The sequence below is a fragment of the Pipistrellus kuhlii genome, unplaced genomic scaffold (genome assembly GCF_014108245.1).
Source record: "Pipistrellus kuhlii isolate mPipKuh1 unplaced genomic scaffold, mPipKuh1.p scaffold_m20_p_2, whole genome shotgun sequence".
NCBI classification, from domain to species: Eukaryota; Metazoa; Chordata; class Mammalia; order Chiroptera; family Vespertilionidae; genus Pipistrellus; species Pipistrellus kuhlii.
Genome location: NW_023425515.1, coordinates 49,274,403 through 49,295,964, shown reverse-complemented (window position 1 = coordinate 49,295,964; position 21,562 = coordinate 49,274,403). Strand labels below are relative to the sequence as shown.

The following is a 21,562-nucleotide window of genomic DNA, read 5'->3' as shown; positions in this document are numbered from 1 at the left end:
TGCATTTGGGTGTTGGGAAGACTTCGGGTGGGAGGCGGAGCTGGGTCATGAGCAGGGAGCTCATAGCTTATTGAACAGGAAAAGGGCGTTGTGTGCTGTAAGGCAGGGGGTGGTATGATGGGGTTGTCATTGCAGCTCTTACTGCCACACCGCTGGAGTCCTCACCTCTATTCATCCGAGAAAAGCAATGTGATGGATTGGGCAGAAGAGGACAGATGTTTTTGTACCTTCATCTGTCTGAATCCCAGTTCCCCTTATCCAGGGGTGGGGAGCCTTTTTTTCTGCCCAAAACCATTTGGATATTTATAACATCATTCACAGGCCATACAAAATGATCAACTTAAAAATTAGCCTGCTATATTTGGTCAAATATTTTATTAACTCCCTCCCCATGTGGCATCACCTACAAGGACTCCTTTGGAGGGTGTTTCAAAAGAAAGTATATAAGAACGTCATGGGCAGAGTGGAGGGGGGATAAAACAAAAGGCAGAGATCTGGTGGTGAGGATCACTGGCTCTCCCCTCCTCCCCTATTCATGAATGGAATAAATCTCAAAGATTTATTTGAAGCTTTGGTGCCAACAAGGACACCCAGGCTGGAGCACCACTGCTGGGCCTAGGGAATAGCAGCATTAGTCCAGAGGGAGGTGGTAACTGGAAGGAGGGTGAGATGAAGCTGGAGAGAGATACTTTTATTGGGAGAAAGCCCCTCGACCTACATGGCCAGGATACGGTCACCTTGCTGTGTTGGGGGACAGTTGATCAGGACTGTGCTGGGGGAAGGGTTATTTTTATTTCAGTTACCTTTGTCCAGAGTCCAGGTGAGAGATAGACTTAAATACTAGAGACAGGCCCTGCTGCAGGAAAGCCATGCTTTAATAAGAAGACAGAATGGAAATGGCCATAAAGAGCTGAACGTCCAGGACCATGGTAGGCAGGGTCGTTCAGGTGAGGTTGGCCAGGGGGACTCCATGAGAAAACCCCTCTTTGCTGCAGTAGGAGAGTGGGCATCTCTGGAAATGGGGTGACATGTCCTGGAAATGCCATCCCCTTTTCCTGTCCTTGTTCTGTGATGAGACTGGGAGAAACCTCAGTACCCTCTGCAGAGAACAGCCAGGCAATCTGTGGGTTCATTAGCTTGTTTCCTGGATGTGGGGACAGAGTTTACGGAGAAGCGGGTTGGCCTGGGAAATACTACCCACACTCCTGGCTGGGCTCCCTCCCTCCCCCGGAGCTGGCTTCATCTGGAGGGGCCAGCAGCCTGCAATGGGCTGGCAAGTGGGAAGCAGAAAGCACAGCCAGCTCTTAACGCTCCACAACCAGTGGGCGCAGTGGCCGAATATCCACAACAGATGATCTGAAGGTCCTTTATGTTTTGTTTTAAAATGCATCCCATAATATCTTTTCACAGCAGATTTTCCTTCCTATAAATGTGTGGCTTGTGTTATTAAAAATAAGTTGACTTTTTCCAAACCGACAAGGAATGGTAAAAGAGCAGTCGACTTAGAAATAACTTTTTATGACTAACGGACACCATGTGTATACCTGAGCATCACATGTATGCCCACAAGCACACACATGTCCACATAGACTCACTATTGTCATGTTTAGATTCTTTGAGGCAGCTTCAGTATATGGGGGTTTTGCCCACATGGTACCTTTCCAGGACACTGAGTTCCTCTTGTCCTTAATGCCATGACTTCTCTGTAAGCAGCACTGGGGCTGTGACATTCAGAAAGGCCTCCATGGGAAGAGCTGTCATTCCCTGTGCTAACCTATCCAACCCCTGGCCCACATCTTCTCCAGTTTTTTTTTTTCTGACACAAACCTTTTAGCCTTTACCAGTTCCCAAGCATCTAAATCCCCTTGGCTCTGGCTGTGGGTTCAGTGCAGGATTGGGTCACAGTTCTGAGGCTGGAGAGTCTAGGGAGATGTGGGATCGTGGTATGATCCAGGGGACAGGAAGGGGTCCCGGTGCCAGGAGTACACTTGGGAGCCTGCCTTATCAGACACCAAGAGCACAGCTGTCTCGAAAGCTGCTGTGGAATCTCTGGCTGTTCTCCTATCTCTGAGAAGAAGCCTTGGCCTCCTGTGTTTATAAGAAGCCATCATGAGTAAGCAGGTGATCAAGACCCACCAAAACAAAGGCAGTAAACTCCTCCATACCCAGGAGTTGTGAGTCCATCCTCAGGAACTTCCCAAAGATAATGTCTGTGGAGAAAATATCCCGCTCCAGTTTCTGGAGCAGACGACACACAAGTCACAGCAGCATCTTATCAGTTCTGTTTTCCCTGTAGGCCAGCTAGAAACCTTCCCCAGCCTTCACAGGATGCAGAAAAGCCACATGAATACCCTGAGTTCTGGGATTGTGGGTGATGGCCCAGTCAGCTGGATAGAAGCCTTGGTCTTAAGTAGAATGTGCCTCTTCCAGTGCCTCCTACAGACCCATTCCCCTTAGAGGTGAATAAGCAGTTGCCCCCTCTGCATCGGCCCAGAGGAGTTTTGGAGAAGGAGCCATGTTGTGTTCAGTTGGCCACAGAGTGATTATGTGTTTACTAAGTCCAAGCAGTTACATCCCTGGAAATCCCCCAGGGCTGCTCCCTGCAGGGGGATAACTGCAGACAAATCCCTGCTAGGAAGTCCCTGGGCCCTGCTCTGCCAGCCCAGCTGGAAATCCTGTGGCTCTACACCCACAGCGGTTCCCCCCACCCCCACCCCTGTTTTTTTTCTCTTCTCCCTGCAGAGATGGAGTGGAGGATGGTGACAGCCAGGGGGATGGGAGCAGCCAGCCAGATACCATCTCCATTGCCTCCAGGACCTCTCAGAACACAGTGGACAGTGACAAGGTAGGACAGCACCCCTTCCTCCTCCCCCTAAGACTGCTCGTTGGCTGAGCCACCCTGGAGGGTTACCCCCAAAGGAACTTCTCCCCCTGAGGAGCCTGACCTCAGGAGCTGGTGGTCTCTTGGTAGGGCCGCAGGAGGTATGTCACATGGAGACCTCATCTGAGGGGACAGAGATCGAGTGGTCAGCCAGACCTCTCGTGTTGCGAGAGTTCAGCAGAGGTGGTGAGGGTGAGGAGTGAGGGTCTCTGCATCTCTCTCCCATGAGGTGCCCCCTGGCTGCTGGGGCTGCTTGGCCTCCTGGGAGGCTGGACTCAGGGAGCTGAGGCTGGCACAGTTTCCAGAGACCCTAGTGGCTGTAATTGGCTCAAGTTGACAGTGATTTGAATAAGCTAACCTCCGAGTTAGACCAAAATAGTGATTTGGGAAATGGCCACAACGATGCTGGTTGGTGGGAACCTCCTCTCTGATGGAGCTCCCGGGAGAATGATGCCTTCCTCTGGCCAGATATTGGGGCTCAGTTCCTGAGAGGCGGAGGTGTGTGAAGCAGCATGCAGGGGTGTGGTAGTCTTGTGAAGAAAGCCTGGTCACTTGCTCTCTTACATTTGGGAGCAAATAAACAAAAGTTAGGAGCTCTCACGGGGAGGGGAAGGAAGGAGACTGTAGTCAAGACTCAGTGCATTTGCTCAGCCAGGGAAGAAGTCAACAGGCTGAATTTGTAGTTGGGACATGGCGAGGTTTCCTCTGACCCTACTCTCACTCGCTTACTTCGGAGTCAGGAGAGTGTGAGATGACCTTGTGTGGCTCATTAGTGATTTTGTTCAGAAGGCATGGATCTGCAAGACCCTAGTTTATCTAGACCCAGTATTTGGGCATAGTCAGTCCGGCTCAGGCAACAGGCTGTGTCCCTACTTCATTTTAGTTTTCCAAGTTATGAGTGTATATATATATTTTTAAAGATGATCTGCACTCATTTTTCCTAATTACTTTTCCTACGTGGGGAAAATGACTTTACCCCCAAACCTCCTAAGATCATGGAGCTAAATCACACTCTAGACTAGTGTTCAAGGACATTCAAGGTGATTCTGACTGGCATCCTGCCTTCAAGTTACTAAGCCCTTTTGACTATCAGAGTGGATGGAAAATTGGTTTTTTCCACTTTGTAAAAACATACAAAGAAAACTATTTCTGTCCTTTCCTTTCTCCTCTGATCTGTTGTTTAGTAACACAACCCAGACTATCCTACAAGTGCACGGGTTGTGTTTCAGCACTCAGCGGGTGGTGCGTGCAGCGCAGTGTTTCCCATGTTCAGAAGCAGCCTGTTAGTTTCACGGTGCAGGAAATTCATCCCTTCCCGCCGCTGCTGCTACCTTCCCCCCGCCCTGCCCACACAAACCCTTCCGTGGAGCTGTGAGCCCTCGGAAGCATGGGCTCAGCCATCCTCGTCTCAGGCAAGGCAGGTGAGGCTGAAGGAGAACACCTCTGACAGCAGGCATTCTGCTGTTCATGAGGATTCCTGGTGCCCACATGGTATTCTGTACATCAGGAAACTGAGGCCCAGAAAGACTAAGTGCCTTGCTCAGGAAAATTCTAGTAGTAAGTGGAAAAGCAGAAACTAGAAACCTGATTCACTCTTACGTTTCCCTTTCCCTCTACAAGTCGAGTGTGGAACCCCACGCTATGATTAACTCTGCTTGTGGGTCTTCCCCTGGTCACGTGTCGGGAAGAAGCACCCACCCTGTGCCGAGCTCTGTGCTGGATTCTGTGGAGAGATGTGGACTGTTTGTTGAGTGTATAACTTTATGTGTCCTATGTGTCTGTGCCAGGCTATGGAGCCCTGGCGAGGGCGTTAGTTACGTCTGTCTGCTTCCCTGCTGTACCCCTGGCACACAGCACACCCAGGTGAATAGGGAACACGGAGTGAGTGCACAGAGGGGGCAGTCCCTGATCCCAGGGAGTTCCAGCATAAAGAGGCAGCTTACACCCTGGCTGGCTTGGCTCAGGAGATGGAGCATCAGCCCACGGATTGTAGGGTCCCAGTTTGATTCTGGTACCTCAGTTGCAGGCTCATTGGGACATGTGCGGGAGGCAACCAATCAATGTGTCTCTCTCACACTGATGTTTCTTTCTCCCTGTTTCTCTCCCTCTCTATTCTACTCTCTCTAAAAATAAGTGGGAATATACTCTTGGGTAACAATTAACAACAACAACAAAAAAGGTAGCTTAAACAGGTGGTCTAAAAGCAGCCAAACATGTAAACATTGTGTTTTTATTTTTATTTTTATTTATTTTAATATATTTTATTGATTTTTTTTTGCCCCCCTCCCTCCCTCCCCACATACCCTCCCTCCCCAGAGTTTTGTGTACATTGGTTGTACTTATATGCATGTATAAAAGTCCTTCGGTTGATCTATTATCTCCCCCAGATCTTCCTCTCCTCCCCACTGTAATTTGACAGTCTGCTTGTTGATTTACTGTCTCTATATCTATATTTTGGTTCATCGGTTTATAATGTTCTTTATTATCCACAAATGAGTGAGGTCATGTGGTGTTTCTCTTTCATTGATTGGCTTATTTCACTCAGCATGATGTTCTCCAATTCCATCCAGGTTGCTGCAAATGATGAGAATTCCTTCTTTTTTATGGCAGCATAGTATTCCATTGTGTAGATGTACCATAGTTTTTGGATCCAATCATCTGCTGACGGGCACCTAGGCTGTTTCCAGATTCTAGCTATTATAGCTTGTGCTGCTATGAACATAGGGGTGCATATATCCTTTCTGATTGGTGTTTCTTGGGATATATTCCTAGGAGTGGGATTACTGGGTCAAATGGGAGTTCCATTTTCAGTTTTTTGAGGAAACTCCACACTGTTCTCCACAGTGGTTGCACCAGTCTGCATTCCCACCAGCAGTGCACGAGGGTTCCTTTTTCTCCACAACCTCGCCAACACTTGTCGTTTAAACATTGTGTTTTTAAATGTAAAAGAAGCCTAGCTGTTTTCTTACGGACATGCAGAAAGCTTTCGTCAGCTGGAGAGCCTGGCCTGTAAAGAACACGAATCCCAGAGCTCCCTCCTCAAGCCTTGGGGAACCTGGTCAGATGATGAGAGGGCCTGTGTTCCATACAAAACCTGGAAAGCCACTTAGAAAGTCACCATTTCAGAATAAAAGAGAGGGCCTGTGTGGACCATGCACTGTCACTTAGAATGTTCTTACCTTTCTAACACAGAAGATTAATAACCAGACAGCACGTGCCCCTGACCTGCACCCCGCTTCGTCAGAGAAACCACTAGTTGTTATCTTTCAGTTTTCCCCGATCTGTATGACCAAGAAGCCCAGGAGACTGGTCTCCATTGGTTTCCCAGTGGTCAAGTAAACAGACCCTGAAGAAGAGAAAGAGAACAGAGGGGGTTGATTCAGGTGAAAGGAGCCATATTCCACCAGGGCAAAGAGCTTGGCGGTGGGGAGGTGGTGGGGGAGACACCTCGTAGGCATCAGCTCATTTTAGCCTTGGGTTTCTAGGAAAGGCCCCATCTTCCTCTTCCAATCCAGCAGAATTAGAGTAGGAGCAATACTGGGCTGGGCAGATGGGGAAAGCTAACCCTTAAAAGGTCCTTAGACCTAGTTGAGTGGCACCTTTCTAATCACCCTGCGTGTGCTGTGGGGAGGAAGCGGTTTGGACACACCTGGTTCAGATCCCAGCTCTGACCCTTCATGTCTGTCATGCTGCATGAGTTATTGCTCCTTATTTCCCTGGCCTGTACAACAGATGCCCATCTCACGGAGGCAGTGGGAAAGTTAAGGAAAATACGTTTACTTGGCATCGATTAAACATTCAGTGAAGCCTAAACTTCCCAGCCGTATGGCAGGGAAACAGATAATCTGAATAAGAGTGTCCTATTACTTAGCAGACTGTACGGGTCTTTGAAAGTTCTAGAGTAGAGTCCTGCCTTCTGGGTACCTCCTCCATTAAGTAATTGTCAGCAGGTTCTTTTCCAGGTTAGACCTAACGAGTTATAGCCTCCGTTTGCCTGTCTCTGCACAGAAGAGCCTTTCCTTGCCAGCCCTTAGAATCCAAGGCTCAGACATCTGTGCTTACCATCAGCTCCTGGGTTATTTTATTATGTAATGGCTTATCACCCACTGCTGTCGTGTATTCATTTTAACCCTCAAAGTGCACCACCTTTGGCGGGAAAGGCTTTCTATGTGTGGAGACAGGAGCCTTTTCGTTTTCTCTGTTCAGGTTGGAGGTTCTGTTTCTCCACCTGCTCCTTGTATTACTGTTCTTTCAGACCCTCCCATATCCCCGTTGCCTTCCTCTAACTCCGGTAAGGAGTGATCTGTATGAAATGGGGCATCCAGAATGGTCTGGGACCCTGTGGGTGTGATCTAACCAATGCGAACTCAGCTCCTCAGTCCAGGGCTACTCTGTCCGTGCTCCCAGGGGTAGGCGAGGGGTGCATTGAGTCTAGGCAGGGTGTGCGCTGTTGCTCCTAACACCTGTGTTCATGGACTGCCCTGGGTTGGGCCAGGGACTTAGGAAGCTGAGTGTCAGGCTACTTTATATCTGTTGGGTATCTCTTATTATATAATCTCCCAGTATTCCAGCATGTTTTGGATAGAAATTATTTTGTCCAGTATATAAGCTACATCTCCCAGCGTTATTGGATGCACATACCATCTGTGGCCTTATCCAAATTCTTGCTCAAAAGACGAGATTGAGGACAGAAGACCAATCCCCGAGCCCTCCTCGTTTCTCACCCAGGTTTCTGCACTGGGAATCCCCCTTGTCTGACTCTTCCTGCTGGGAAACTCCCACGTTTCTCTGTACCAGGAGAGCTGGGGTTGCTTACTTAACTTATAAGTCCTCCCTCCTTGAGGAGGAATCAGTCTAATATTCTTTTTTTTTTCAGTCTAATGTTCTTAATTTTGCATGAAATGCCAACAAAACCAACATGGGTGCCTCAGGAATGCCATTGCTAACTTCCCCCAAAGTGGCTTTTATTCGGTCCTCCCATGGGCCCATGCAACCAGGTTCTGCCTCACACCTGTCCTATGCAAAAGCGTCATTTTCCTGGAGGCACCCAGTGTGCTTACGGGGTTCCACGGTGTCTGAGCCCCTTTCTGTTCTGCCCAGGAACGTGCTCACGCTACTCTGGGCATTTCGCTGCACAAAGTCTTCTGCCTATAGGTTTATTATTAAGTGATGGGGCTTTGCAACCACATGTCAAGGAAATACAGAATCCTAGAATTCTAGGCAAGCAAAGCTGAGTAACTAGGCGGTGGTGGTGAGGAAGGATCATGTTGTTTAACATGCTGGATGTTTGCTGAATGACCTCCCGCCAATGGTGCTGAAGCGGTGTCTGTACCGTGCTGGTCCCCAATAAATGCTTATGAAATTACATGTTACAAACATGTCCTAGCAGGGACATTCTCCACCCAAAAGTCACTATGAATTTCTAGATGTGTCCAGGCTGGCTGAAGGCAGGGAAATGGGTGCAATTCTCTGCAGACACTGTGAGAGGAAGAGCACTGCTGGAACAGGATTCTAATGTGAAGGAGGAGTGTCAACCACAAGCTAATGTGATCTGAGATGCAGGATGGGCTGGTGATAGCAGTGAGCTGAGGGGTGTGTGTAAGAATCCTGGAGAACCTGGAGATTTCAAGATCTAACTCAGGGATCTTTTTAAAACTCTGGACTGTCACATTACTGCAGTGGGTCATGACCCAAACTTTGTTTTGCTAATCAGGAGGGAAAACTCTGTATAGAGACCGTGAGGGTTCAACTGAGGGGACAGTCAGTGATGCCCACAGTGTGACTCGCCAGAGGCACATGTGCGTTTAACTAAGGGCAAGGCTGCCTGGCTGCTGGACCTCCTGGGCATGGACTTCTGTAGAGCCTCATCTGGTCCCCCAGAACCTGATCATCCTGTCTTCTGCACGGAGCACGTGCAGGGCTGTAGTCAGACAGGATCCAGCCCCTGCACAGGTGCATTGCAGAGGGCCCCGCCCTGCGTCAGACTGTTCCAGCTCTTGATTCATGGGTTGAGGTCCTGCTTATTCCATAGCAGGTGCAGCTCCCAATGCTGGGAGTAGAGCAATAAGCAAAACAAGACCAAGCCACCCTCTAGGTCCCTTTCATGTCGGGAGGGAAAATAAACTACCAGTGAAAGAAAGGATGGACCCCTGGTCTTCCGCTAATAGCATCAGAGGTGAAAGGATACTCAGTTTTCTTCTAAGAGAAAGTGGGCTGATGCTGCAATTGGAAGAACTTGAGTTTGATGTAAGAAATTATTTTCCCTTTAGGAATTAGTGCTGGTGGGAGAACAGATGACTTGGGGAGAAGTGAATTGCTTTATTTAAATGAGTTTATAAATTGGAGAGGAAGCACCCCTTGAGGACAGGATTGGGGATAGGATAGGATAGGATAGGATAGGATAGGATAGGGGCTCATGGTGCTTGGGAGAGTGCAGGAGGGGAGGAAGGAGAACATCCTGGGTCTGACTGCTCAGAAGCAAAATCTGAGACCCAGATACCTGTGTATGTTATTTAAACGAGAGATGCTCTCAGGCCAAGGAGCAGGGAAACAGGGTCCAGTGGAGGAGAGAAGGCAAACATGCACATGGTTCCAGCAGGAGTCTGGTTCAGGCTGACCCCTCGCCAGCATGCTGGCATGATTGCACCCACAGTTTGCTCCACCCTGAGGCAGGGGGGCCAGGCTGTGTGTCAGCTTGAGCTGTTTGTAGCCACCATGCACCAGAGCTGGGGCCTGGGTGTCCTGTGGGGAAGGGCATCCGGTGGGATGCAAGGCGTCTGCTCTAGGAAGGATAGGGGAACGTGTTAGGAAGGCGATAAGGTTTGAGGTCAGGCCTGGATCCAGTCCCTGATTGTTTACCTCGAGTGGGTCATGTCATCATGTGGTGCCTCAGCCTCCTCACTGTACTGTGAGGGCAGTGACCCCCCACTTCCCGGGATTCTGACAGACTAGCCAAGATCCCCTATGAGCAAGGGTCTGAAGCACAGGAGACCTGAGGCAGTCTCTGTCCATGTGACTGCAGGGCCTTCCCATGCAAGAAAACGGACAGCGTGCTCACTGTTGTTTTCAGGGCCCACAGATCACTGGGCTTTGCCACTGAAAACCACACATCTTTTTTTTTTTTAGCTCGGCAGTGGGCAGTGTCAGGGCTAATAAAAATTCTCTCAGTTCACACTATGTAATTTCCACCCGACAAATTCTTATAGCCCATCAAAATGGGCCACTATTGTTGTGACATTGTGTTACCCTTGGCTGGAGTTATCCACCCACTAGCAATCCAGCCCATCCAATGCACTGCATTAAAAACTGAAGAAAGTGCACTCAGCTCTTATTCCTCAGCCCTTTGTCTCAGTGGGGCCATCCACTCTCTATAGGGAGACATGTATGCTGCCTCCCGTCTCATAACAAAACACTTTCTAGCTCTCAAATAAATACCTGAAAAGAGTATATAATTGCACTTCCTATTACCCGGGCTTGGACTTTATAAGCACGTGTAATCTTGAGTCTCAGTCCCATCCCGGCGTGCGGTGGGCCGGAATTCTGTATGAATCTTGGACGGAGGCATTCTGATTTTTCCCACTGAGTTCTGATTCTAGTAGTCACTCCAAAGTAGGGGGAGGAAATGCCATCTTCGCTTTGAAGTTTTAAGCCCACGTGGTGATGCTTTTTTTTAATTTTCTGAACAATCCAAGGTCAGGACCAGGTTTGAAAATAGCTTTTTGTTCCTACTGTGGTGCCTGTGTTCCTTTGATCCATGGCCGCAGTGGCAGGAGGAGGCGAGGTGGTGCAGTGGGCAAGAGAAAGCAAAGGATGCCAGAGGCTCCCTCCCTGTGGTGGTTCCCTCACCTCCCAGAAGCTCCGCCTCCTTCTCTCCTGAGTCACACAACACAGTAAAATGTCTGGCTTTTCAGAACAAAATGACAGGTGCGAGGAGTTGAGGTTACAGGTTTTTCTGTCAGTGAAAGTCTGCCCAAATGACTGGCTTCTAACAGCTGCACACCACCAAAGGGTGGGAAAGTTGGGGCATGCTCTCCTAGGACCACATTCCTTTACTTCATATATTGATTTATACTCAATAGCTTGGATCCCTCCCTTGGCATACCCACCTTTAAAGTTGCCAGTCATCTGAAAAAGCAATTAAATTTCATAAAATCAAGTAGCCAGTGAGCAATTCGCTGCACAGGCAAAGTGGGGACACCTCAGCAAGCTCCCAGGATGCTCAGAGCACCGTGTGCGTTGGCGCAGAATCTCTGTTCCCGGTGCAGCTTTGCACCAGCATCTGTAACAGGAACAGGGAAACCGTGGAATGTGACTCCAGGTAGTGAGATCCGTGTGTAAGAGCTGCCGGTGGCCAGAGGCCAGAGTCCACTCGGGCGAGTTTGGGACGTGGAAACATAGAAGCTGTGGGAAGGAAAGGGCCTGAAAGATGAATCATCCAGCCCCCTGCCTTCGCTCTGGTTAAAAGAAACCAAGGGCCTGGCTCAGAGTCCCAAGCCAGTTAATGGACCTAAGATTCACACCCCAGTCCGTGATCCGCCTGTTAATTGGATTAAAGACAGTGCTTTTGAGATAACCCTGAAGGGTTCAGCTATAGAACCTGGTAGCAAAAAGCAAACATGGTTTGGACCCCTTTTCCAACAGCCTCCGCTCCATCCTGTCCTGGCGGCTGAATCAGTGACCCCAAGTAAGTAAGTGACAATGTGGCTCTAAAGCCCAGTGCAGGGTCTCCAGGTGGCACAGGGAAAAGATCACTTCTCAAGTATGAGTGCCTATCACAGACTCTTCCATACCAAGTCCTGTGACTCATGTAATGGCCTTGAGGAGGGGGGGGGGGGAGGGGAGGCGGTGATTCTGCCCCAGACAGACTTCAAGGCAAATCCACGGTTGGGCTCTGAGCGCTTGGCAGGGACGTGTGGCGGGGCTGCTCCTGCCTCGGAGCTGCCTGGAGCCAAGAGTCCCAGCACCCGCTCAGCCCGCCTCCTCCCAGCGCAGATCTCCACTCTGTGTTTTAAAACCTTGGTGGAAGGAGAAAACAAATCTGAGGGAGAACCAGGATGTCGAAGTGGACTAGCTGGCGGCAGCCCAAGGCAAACAAGGCCCAAGTGAGTAGGACAGGTTGGTCCAGATGCGTTCAGTGGGGAGAAGGGGCTTAAGACGGGGAGGCGGCGGGGACAGAGCAGGAGGGCAGAGCGAGGCTCCGAGGCTGCGGCAGAAAAGCGGCAGCTCCCTGGGAAGGGCATGAGGGAGGATTCTGCACAGACCTCTGGGCACATTGTTTGCCCGTTCTCCTTCGGTGTCGGTGAAGGAGAAGAAGCTCTGTTAGTGCAGGGCAGAGGGCCTGAATCCTGCTTAGAGCGGGTGTCGGGGGACAGGCTGTGGGAGACAGTGTGCTGAACAGGTTGTGCTTTCCGGTGAGAAGTGACACCAGGAGGACGGGGAACGTGAGTGGGTCTGAAAATAACCTCTTAGAAACTTCTAGAAATGAATGTCTGGAACCAATGCAGTGACACTAGAAAAAGGGGAGGGAAAGGTGACCTTGAGGCGCTGGTTCTGCTTTAGACAGAACCACCTTCACCCTCTGTGCCGCGCCATAGACATGGCATGCACTGCCTGTGGCCATCACGGGGGATTCTTGGGGAAAGACTGTTGGAGAGATAAGTGTGTCACGTTGACCTGCTCCTCGACCTTGAGCTTGGATTGAAAACGCTTGCCTGGCTTTCACCTGCCTAGCAGCCTGGGGTCACCTCCTCATGCTGATGCCACTGCCCACTGCCGGCCGAGACCTGGAGTGCAGGAGACGGGTGACGGCGACGGGTGGGTCTGAGAGTTTCTGTCGTTGGGGTGAGACAATGGGGTCCTAGTCCCAGGAAGCAGGGGCTCGTCAAGAGAAGCAAGGGGAGCGTCCTCGGTGGTGGCCTTCCGGTGGCTTTGGTGCAGGGCCCCTCCTGGAGCCCATAATTAGCGATGCCCTCCAGGGTACCTGGTGGCACTTCCTGTGGTGAGAGAGCAGAGAGCAGGTGAAGACCGTGCAGACCAGGCCCACTGCAGGGGCCCGCCGCCTCCTTCAGCCAAGGCTGCCCCAAGCAGCCGCTGCGCCCTTCTCCCTCAGGTTCCCGGGTTGGCCCTGGTTGTGCGGGGCAGTCATGTCCTTGTATCCAAGCGGCAGTCAGTTTTCATCTCCTCATCTGTTCGGGTTTAAAGTCAACTCTTCCAAGTTCAGGATATGCATGTAGTACCATCTTTTAATGCTCTCGTTGATTCTGTTGGAAATGGCTCATTGCTGAGATAAGACGTTGACTAGGAGTTCAGGCGCGCTCTTCCTCTCATCTGCATGGCCCTGATGCTGGCGCTGGAATGCTGGGGAAGGCACCTGCATGCATTGCTTTCTCCCTGGCACCAGCTGCAAGAGCTGCTGCTCCTCTCTGCACTTCATGATGTACCGAAGGGAAAAAGAACAGGCTCCGTGTTTTGCTGTGTCTGTTCGGTGTCCTCTCAGCTGCAGGGAAGGGTGTATGTGTGTGTTGAAACGTCTTACTTATGCCCAGCCAGTGGCTCCGTGGTTGAGCATCAACCCATGAACCAGGAGGTCACGGTTAGATTCCCGGTCAAGGTACAACACATGCCCAGGTTGTGGGCTTGATTCCCAGTAGGGGTCGTGCAGGAGGCAGCCAATCAGTGATTCTCTCTCATCATTGATGTTTTTGTCTCTCTAGCTCTCTCTGAGATCAATTTTTTTTTTAAGTTTGACTTCCTGTTTGCTGTTTCTCACTTATACATGGACAACAGATGACTTAGTGAGCACTAGAGGGTATTAAAATTTTATTTAATTTTTTTTTCCTTGGGGTCTTGATGTGTGCTTTTTATCTCGTTGATTCATCGATCATTTATCGAGTTCGTACCATGTGACATGACAGGCACTGTTCTAGGCACAGAGGAGATGGCAGTGAACACGCAAAGTAACTCGGTGGCCTGCCTAGACCTTTCTCTGTTGTGCTGATGTCAACCCAAACATGCTCAGTTTTAACGCATTTGAAATGTAATATAACTTGCTTCCTTTTATTTTCATCTTTACCTCCTCATATGCTTCTGTGATGGACAACATTGCAGCTTTTATTTAAGAAGAACTCAGCAGTTCTTTTTAAAAGACCATTTGGGAGCTCTCAAAGGGAGCCCCCATATTTTTAATTCCCTGTTTCAGGACCGTTTCAAACCAGGATGCTAGATTCCACCCCTGTCGTCATTCTGTTGTCCTTCCATTTAGCAGATTCCTGACTCAGGAAGGTAACTTTCATGCCAGCTAGACAAAGAAAAAGATCAGGAAGGATTCACATAATGCCAAATGTTATTAAGTTTCTTCTCTCTCATAAAACAGGAATTTAAAAATTGTTCTTTAAAAAAAAAAAAAGGTAAATTTTTCTAATTTTTTTTAAAGGATGTGAGAGGGTAAGGAGTGGTGGTAGTTTGGCTAAAGGAAAGTGCTTCAAATTGTGGAATTTGAAATCTGTAATGCAGACTCTATCTTACCTCCCCGACCCACATCATCTCAAAACCTCCCAAAACAAGAATGGTCATAATTTTTATGCCTTTATACACATGGCTATTGAGAACCTTTATTACATTCATGAAAAAATTTCTCAAAAAAATCCCAAAAGAAAAATATTTTTAGGGTATGTTCTCTAACATTTAAATTTAAGGGAGTATATCTCACAGGGCATATAAAGTCCAAACCACTAAGTTGGTTGTATTATTCTAGAGCACATGTGTCAAACACAAGGCCCGCGGGCCAAATCCGTCCCACCAGGCCTTGCAATGTGGCCCGCACCGCGCTGTCATCACTGCACTCCGCTGCGTTTCCATCACAATGACAGTTTATGACTGTTCAGTAAACCATTTGGCCCGCGATTTAGGCTGGATTTTAGATTTTGGCCCCTTCTCTGATTGAGTTCGACACCCCTATTCTAGAGGGTAAACAAGTAGGCTCTACCATTAACACATGACCTGTTATAAAGCAGTATTTCGTTTAGATGTAGAATTACACCCTTCTTTAGCTCTGATAGGAACTATTCAAAAATTCCTTTAGAATCTTTACCAAAATCTTCTTTTACTTCCTCACAATATTTAAGCAAGTAGTAGCATACAATAAATAATGTTTTATACTGTTCCCATGTAACAAATCTGGGAAATTTCATAATGAGATATGTAGAGCTCGTTCTCTCTCTCTCTCTCTCTCTGTCTTTCTCTCTCTCCCCCTCCCCCCACCCTTTTTGATAGCTACATAATATTCCATTACTTTGGTACCAGAATTTATTTTACTAGTCTTCTATTGCTGGGTATACGGGATGTTTCCCAAAGGCTACCATTACAAACAAGGCTATAATCCTTGTACAGGTATAGTGTCTCACACTTGCAAATTGTGAGTATATTAATAGGATAACTTCCTAAAAGTAGAAATAGTGCATCAAGGGAATATGCATGTTAAATTTTAATAGACATTGTCAGATCACCCTCTCCATGTTGGAGCAATTTATACTCCCTCCAGCTGTATGAGTGCCTGTTTCCTACAGTCTTGCAATCTAGTGTATCATTAACATTTTTTTTATCATTTCCAATCTGATATCAGATTCTTTAAAAATAATCTTTATTTGTTATTGCTGTTTTATGTTTTGTTTAACTGGTAATATTATAACTATATTATTTTATATTATTTCTATTGAAATGTGCAATATTTACTCTATACTATTACCTACCCAGAATTATGGGCTCATCTGGTTAACTCTCATTTTTATGAATAAAATGCATTCCTGATGATAAACATCTTTAATGTAATGGTTTACATTAAAGCTTAAAATGTTTAATGTAAAATATACATGTTGAAAATGCATAAAAGCTACTGAACAGGTGCATGAATAATTATAAAGTGGATATACATGTAATAACCATGCAGGTGACGAAAGCCAGACATTGCCTGCTTTCCAGAAGTTTCTGTGTGCCCCACCTTGTCGCAACCCAGCCCTTCTTCCCTAGACACAACTATTCTTCTGACATTCATAATAACAACATCCTTACTTTTCTTTATAATCTTACCCCCTATGTATGTGTTCCTAAACAACATAGTTTCACTGTCACTGTTTTTAAATTTCATATGACTGGAATCATACTGTATGTTTTTTTGTGTGTGTATCTTATTTCTGTCTCTCAACACTTACTTTTATGGACTTCATCCATGCTAATGTGTAGAGCTGTTCATTCGTTTCCATTTCTATATAGTATTCCATTGTATGAATATGCCACAGCTGACTTGTCCATTCTGTATCTGGGATGTTTGGGGCTACTGTGAACAGTGCTGCTATGAATATTCTTGTACTTGAATGTATGGCTAGGAGTGAAACTGCTAGGTGAAAACCATTTCTAGGTGATAGAGTAGATAGATAGATAGATAGATAGATAGATTTAACTTTATGGATGATGCAAGCTTTTTTTAATGCTGGTACCAAATTTACACTCCTCCCAATATATGTGAAGCTCTCCATGGCTTTATACCCTTGCTTCTACTTAAAATTGTTGGAATCAACATTTTTGCAGGTCTGGTGGGTATGTATCATACCGGATTATGGTTTGCATTTGCATTTCCCAAATTGCTAATGAGGTTGGACACCTTTTCATGTCCTTATTGGGCCTCAGGATTTTCTCCTTTATGATATCCCTGTTCAAGCCTTTGCCACAGTCCACCCCTTTGCCTTCTCCTGATCTCAGCCTGTCCTGTCACTCTCATCCCTAAGTCATATCTCTCACAATAATACCTAGTACCATCATGTAAGCATTCGCATGGTTATGTAACTGCCTTCTGCACCGGACTCCAGGTCCATGAGGGCAGAGAGATATCTGTTTTATATCCCCCACTGCATCACCGAATCTAAGTATTGGTCCAGAGGCAGCACTTGGGAAATATTGGTTAAATGAATAAATGAGGAACAAATAAACACAAGGCATAATTGATAAGAGAGAGATCTAGAAGTTGGGATTGAGTATAATTAAGAAAATCAAACTCCTCATTTTGATAAGTTCAGCGGAGTTTCAGCACTGGACTTTACTAAGTGGGCAGACCTTGTCCACGCAGCGTTTGTGTTGGGACAGGGAAGGGAAAAAGGAGAATATAGGACAGTTTGGACCCTGCAGAATAGATACATCTGGCTGAAGTTCAGGGTTTATGGGTGAGTGGTGGGAAATTAAACTGGGATGATTGGTTGTGTCAGATCATGGCAGCCCCAGACATTGCTTAAAGGAATTTAGACTTTACTGATTAGCATCCAAGAAACACTGGAGTGTGTTTTTTAAAGCATGGTGGTTATGGAATGACTTTTATCTTCATCTGGATGAATCACTGTTCTTTTATTCTCTTATTCTTTCTCTAGACTCAGGGTAAGTCTAAGGTTAACCTAACCACAATACTCTGAGTCTCATCCTTTCTACCCACCTCCAGTATATCAGTTCAATGCCTCCTCTTTCTCCTGTTGTCAAACAACTCCTTTTCCTCTGCCGTCTGAAACATCACAGCGAGATCTGCAATTGAGCTTCTACCCCTGACTCTTCTTCCTCCAGATCCACACCGACCTTCAACAATATGTGCTTTAATTCCATGACAAAATGCCAAGAGCATATCCTGGAAGTGGCTTCACTCCTGGTGGCAGTTCTGTATTTACTCATTCGCTCCCACATGTATGGAGCACCTGTTTGCCAGGCGCTGTTCCAGGACGGAGAAGCAGCAGTGAAACAGAGCAGGCCAGTCCCTACCCTTACAAATGCTGAGTTCTACTGAGCAACCAGGAAACCAACAAGCAAATATAACTCCAGGAGCAGGTTACTGCTGGTGCCATTATTGTAATTGGTTGCCTTTATGTTTCCAATTTGACACTCTGCTTTTCCTCAGTCTCAGCATCAGAAAATTACTTCCTTTTTCTCTCAAACCAGTAACTTGGTTTGACTTCCCTTTTGAGGGAAGTAATGATGTTCCCAGATACACAGGCTTTATCTGTGGATTCCTTTTTGGCTTATTCCCAAGTAGCCAGTCTGTTGGAGTCCTGAGAATGACTCTGTCAGAATCCCTGCCCCCCTAACCCCCTATTCAGACAGCAGGCATCTATTACCCTTTGTTTAAATCCTTTCAGTAGCCTCCTATATGCCCCCCTCTGCTTTCTGGGGTTTTCCCCCTGCTTTTTATCTTTTCTACCACCACCAGATTCATCCTCCTAAAACATTTCTTTCAACATCTCACTTGTCTGCTACAAGCCTTCAATAGCTCATTTCCATGGGATAAAGCACAGGCCCATTTCCACAGTGATACTCCTCCTACCCATGATCCTTTAGAGACCCTTATCTGTTATACACTCTGTAATGCACCTACCTTAGATTGAGTCATAAGAAACTGCCAATTTTATGCATCAACAATGGTTGAATATTGGCGATGTATGTTTCAAGCTGATTGCACTGATCCACATCATGGGCTGCCTATATGTCTTCCCCCCATGTTACTCTGTGAGCCTCTGATGATCGTGTCTTGGTCTGACCATGCTTCACTGTCTGCGTCAGCATCTGGTACATAGCAGCTGCGAGGGATCCAGTGCCCCCACCCACGTCACACTCTGCTCCCACTGCTTCCATCTGCTGAAACGCCTGCTCACTTTGCCTAATCACATGAGGCCCACTTTCCGTGATGCCTGACTCACATCTCCTTCATGGAAATGTTCACTATTTCCCCACATCCACCTCCTATTGCTACCTCTGAGCTACCAATATTGCCCCTCCCCCAAATCAAATACATTTGACCCATGAACAACAAGAGGGTTGGGATGCTGACCCCTTGCACACACAAAAACAATCCATGTATAACTTTAACTCCCCCCAAACTTAACTACTAATAGCCTACTGTTGACTGGAAGCCTTACCAATAACATAAACTGTCTATTAACACACATTTTGTGTGTTATATATTGTATTCTTACACTAACGTGTGTCAGAGAAAAGAAATGTTATTAAGAAGCTCATAAGGAAGAGAAAATACATTTACGGCACGTAACATATTTATTTTTTAAAATATGTGTGTAAATGGACCTACATAGTGTTGTTCAAGAGTCAACTGTATTGTTTTTTAACGCCCAGGGCATACGTTATATATTTTGCTTTGTATTTGCCACGTTGCTTAGCATAAGATGACACCTAACCATGAGCTTGAAGATCTGTGTTTCTAGCCCTTACCTTTCCCCCTGGAATCAGCACCTCAGTTCCAGCTGCCAGTGGTATCATATCACTGCACTTGGGTGGCTCCCTGCACTCCGCTCAGCAGCACTGAGCCTGGACTCTCATCTGCCACCTCCCAGGGTTACTTACTCCTTTTCTGGACCCTCACCCACAGCTCTGCCTCTGAGAGCCCTCTTGGTTTTCCTCCCTTCTCCATCCTTTTCCTGAAGTGTATCCAGTGGATCTCGCGGTGACTGCACGTTCCTCGGCCTGCCTTTAGATTTGTGTACACTAATGAAGTCTGTTCCTGGGCGCTTCGAGAGGAGAAGCGTGCCTCCCAAACCACGATGTAGCGTGCTGTAAGCCTAGGGCCTCCGACACAACAGGCCCCGTCCCCAGCCTGCCCTTCTCTGGGTCCCTCGCTGTCTGCAAACTTGTCCTTTAACTTGAGTTTTCTGATCCTTTCGTGCGGTTGTCTCTTCACTAAAATAGAATGACACTTCAAATTACAATCGCCTTTGTCTACCCACCATACTGCATCACTCTGTCCCCGCATTGTGGCTTGTCCTGAGAGCTACGTTCCTTATGTTGTATACGTGTCTTTGTTATTAGAATGACTTCTGGGGCCCCTTCCCGCAGCACTTGTGAGACAGCATCTCCTTCCAGTTTGCTAGTGTCCATGGCTTCGCTTTTGTCTCAGCAACTGAATCCCAAGATCCAGGAAGACACAATCACAAGATCCTGTGTGATACCTTGTGTTGTCTGCAGAGCGCTGAGGTAGAGTTAGGTATTCAGAGAAAGTGCTCGGGAAGTTCTTGTTTGAATGATACATGTTGTGTGTATAATTCTGTCTGTGTGTATTTATGAATTTGCATGTGTCTTTAGATGTAGTTCCCATCCGTTCTCTAAGAAGTAGCCACCCACGTGGTCTGGGAGGCAGGGATAGTTTGGATATCTTCCCTGACCATCAGGCCCGTGACATAATAAACCAGCGAGTCACGTGCTCCAAAGGCTCAGGGCTGTGACAGGCACAGGTGAAGGGCCTACTTGAGCTGCAGCCTGCACGTGCTTTTCTTTCCCACCTGCTTGGGAAAGGGTCTTCCTCTTCCCTCTAATAGTAAAGACTAATTTTTTCTGTTAAACATAAATGAGAAATATGTGTGTGTGTGTGTGTGTGTGCACTTATATATGTATATACATGTGTACAGGGAGGGGCAAAAGTAGGCTTACAGTTATTCTTATGGAAAACAATATAGTAATAAGTAATAACAGAAGAATAAACTCTGTATTTTGTCTACTCACAACTGTAAGCCTACTTTTGCACCACCCTGTACACATGTAATATGTATTATATACATATGTGAATGCATATATGTATATATGAAGGAAATAAACCAAAATGTAAATAGTGGTTATTTCTGAATGGTGGCTTTTTCCAAATTCTCTCAGGTAAGAAAATTATTTTTGTTTTTTTAAAAAAATAGATGTTATTTTTAAAGACTAAGAAGGGACACAATTATTAGATTGTTGCTGAGGTCCATCCTATGTGTAGTCCAAGGACAGAGGATAAACAGGTGCCTAGGAAGGAATAGGGTGAACAGTGTCTCCATATCCCAAGATGAGACAGTGTGACCAAAGGGTGATGGGGACCGACGTGCAGGCTGGGCCACGGCTGTGTGCTGCAGAACTGGCATATTTGTTTGTGAGGGTCAGGAGCCTTGGTCAGTGAAAGGAGCAAGAAGGCAAGTTTGGTGGGTGATAAGGAGATGAGGAAAGCTTGAAACATACTTTCAAGTTCATGGTGAGATTTCATGAAGACAGGTGCACTTGGAAAGAGAGAAAGCAGACCTGTTTCCAGGTTGTAATGCCTGTGGTTCCAGAGGGAGGGGGTTCCAGGGTGACTCAGAGTGGGGGCAGGAGAACTTGGGAGAGAAGGCACAGAAAGCCTTCACTAAGGAAAGGGGTGGGCCCTGCATGGGCAGCAAGGTTTTCAATAGGAGCTGCATCATCATGTTAGGTCAAGACCTATCCCTCCCCCATCCCCACATCCTCCTCACCCCCTCTGCCCATCTAAGGGCAGAGGGAGTGTTTCTGGTAAGAACTCTTGATAAAAATAAAAAAAAATAAAAAAGAAAAGAAAGAAAGAAAGAAAGGCAGTGTTTAACCTTTCTGAACTTGAAACAGAACAGTTATACATGAAGCAAATATTTTCAAGGATGTTTCTCCCACACTGTCTAGTTTCATAGTTCCCTCGTAGGGAGGTTCCCTGAGCAGAGGGAGAAATAGAAAGAGGAAAAACAGGGATATTGATTCTTCCTTTTTCTTGGGGTGCTGTGCTGGAACGGGGAGCACCCAGCCTGTCACTAGGGAGGGAGCACCTCGGAGATAACTGCACCCTGGAGGCCTCCTTGCTCCTCACTGAGCTGCCCAGCCAGGAACCTCCTCAAA

The 21,562-nt window shown here is 47.1% G+C and overlaps 1 protein-coding gene across 31 annotated transcripts in view; it reads left to right on the top strand.

Moving 5' to 3' along the window:
* The window catches only part of KALRN (kalirin RhoGEF kinase), a 640,493-nt gene that overhangs the window by 441,932 nt on the left and 176,999 nt on the right, over positions 1–21,562 (top strand). For all 31 annotated transcript variants that reach the window (XR_004989615.2, XM_036447859.2, XM_036447857.2 and 28 more), the window contains one exon: positions 2,743–2,845. Coding sequence is in view for 30 of the 31 variants with exons in the window: in XM_036447859.2 (XP_036303752.1) it covers positions 2,743–2,845 (103 nt within the window). In the remaining variant the exon portion in view is untranslated. The remainder of the gene's footprint in view (positions 1–2,742; positions 2,846–21,562) is intronic.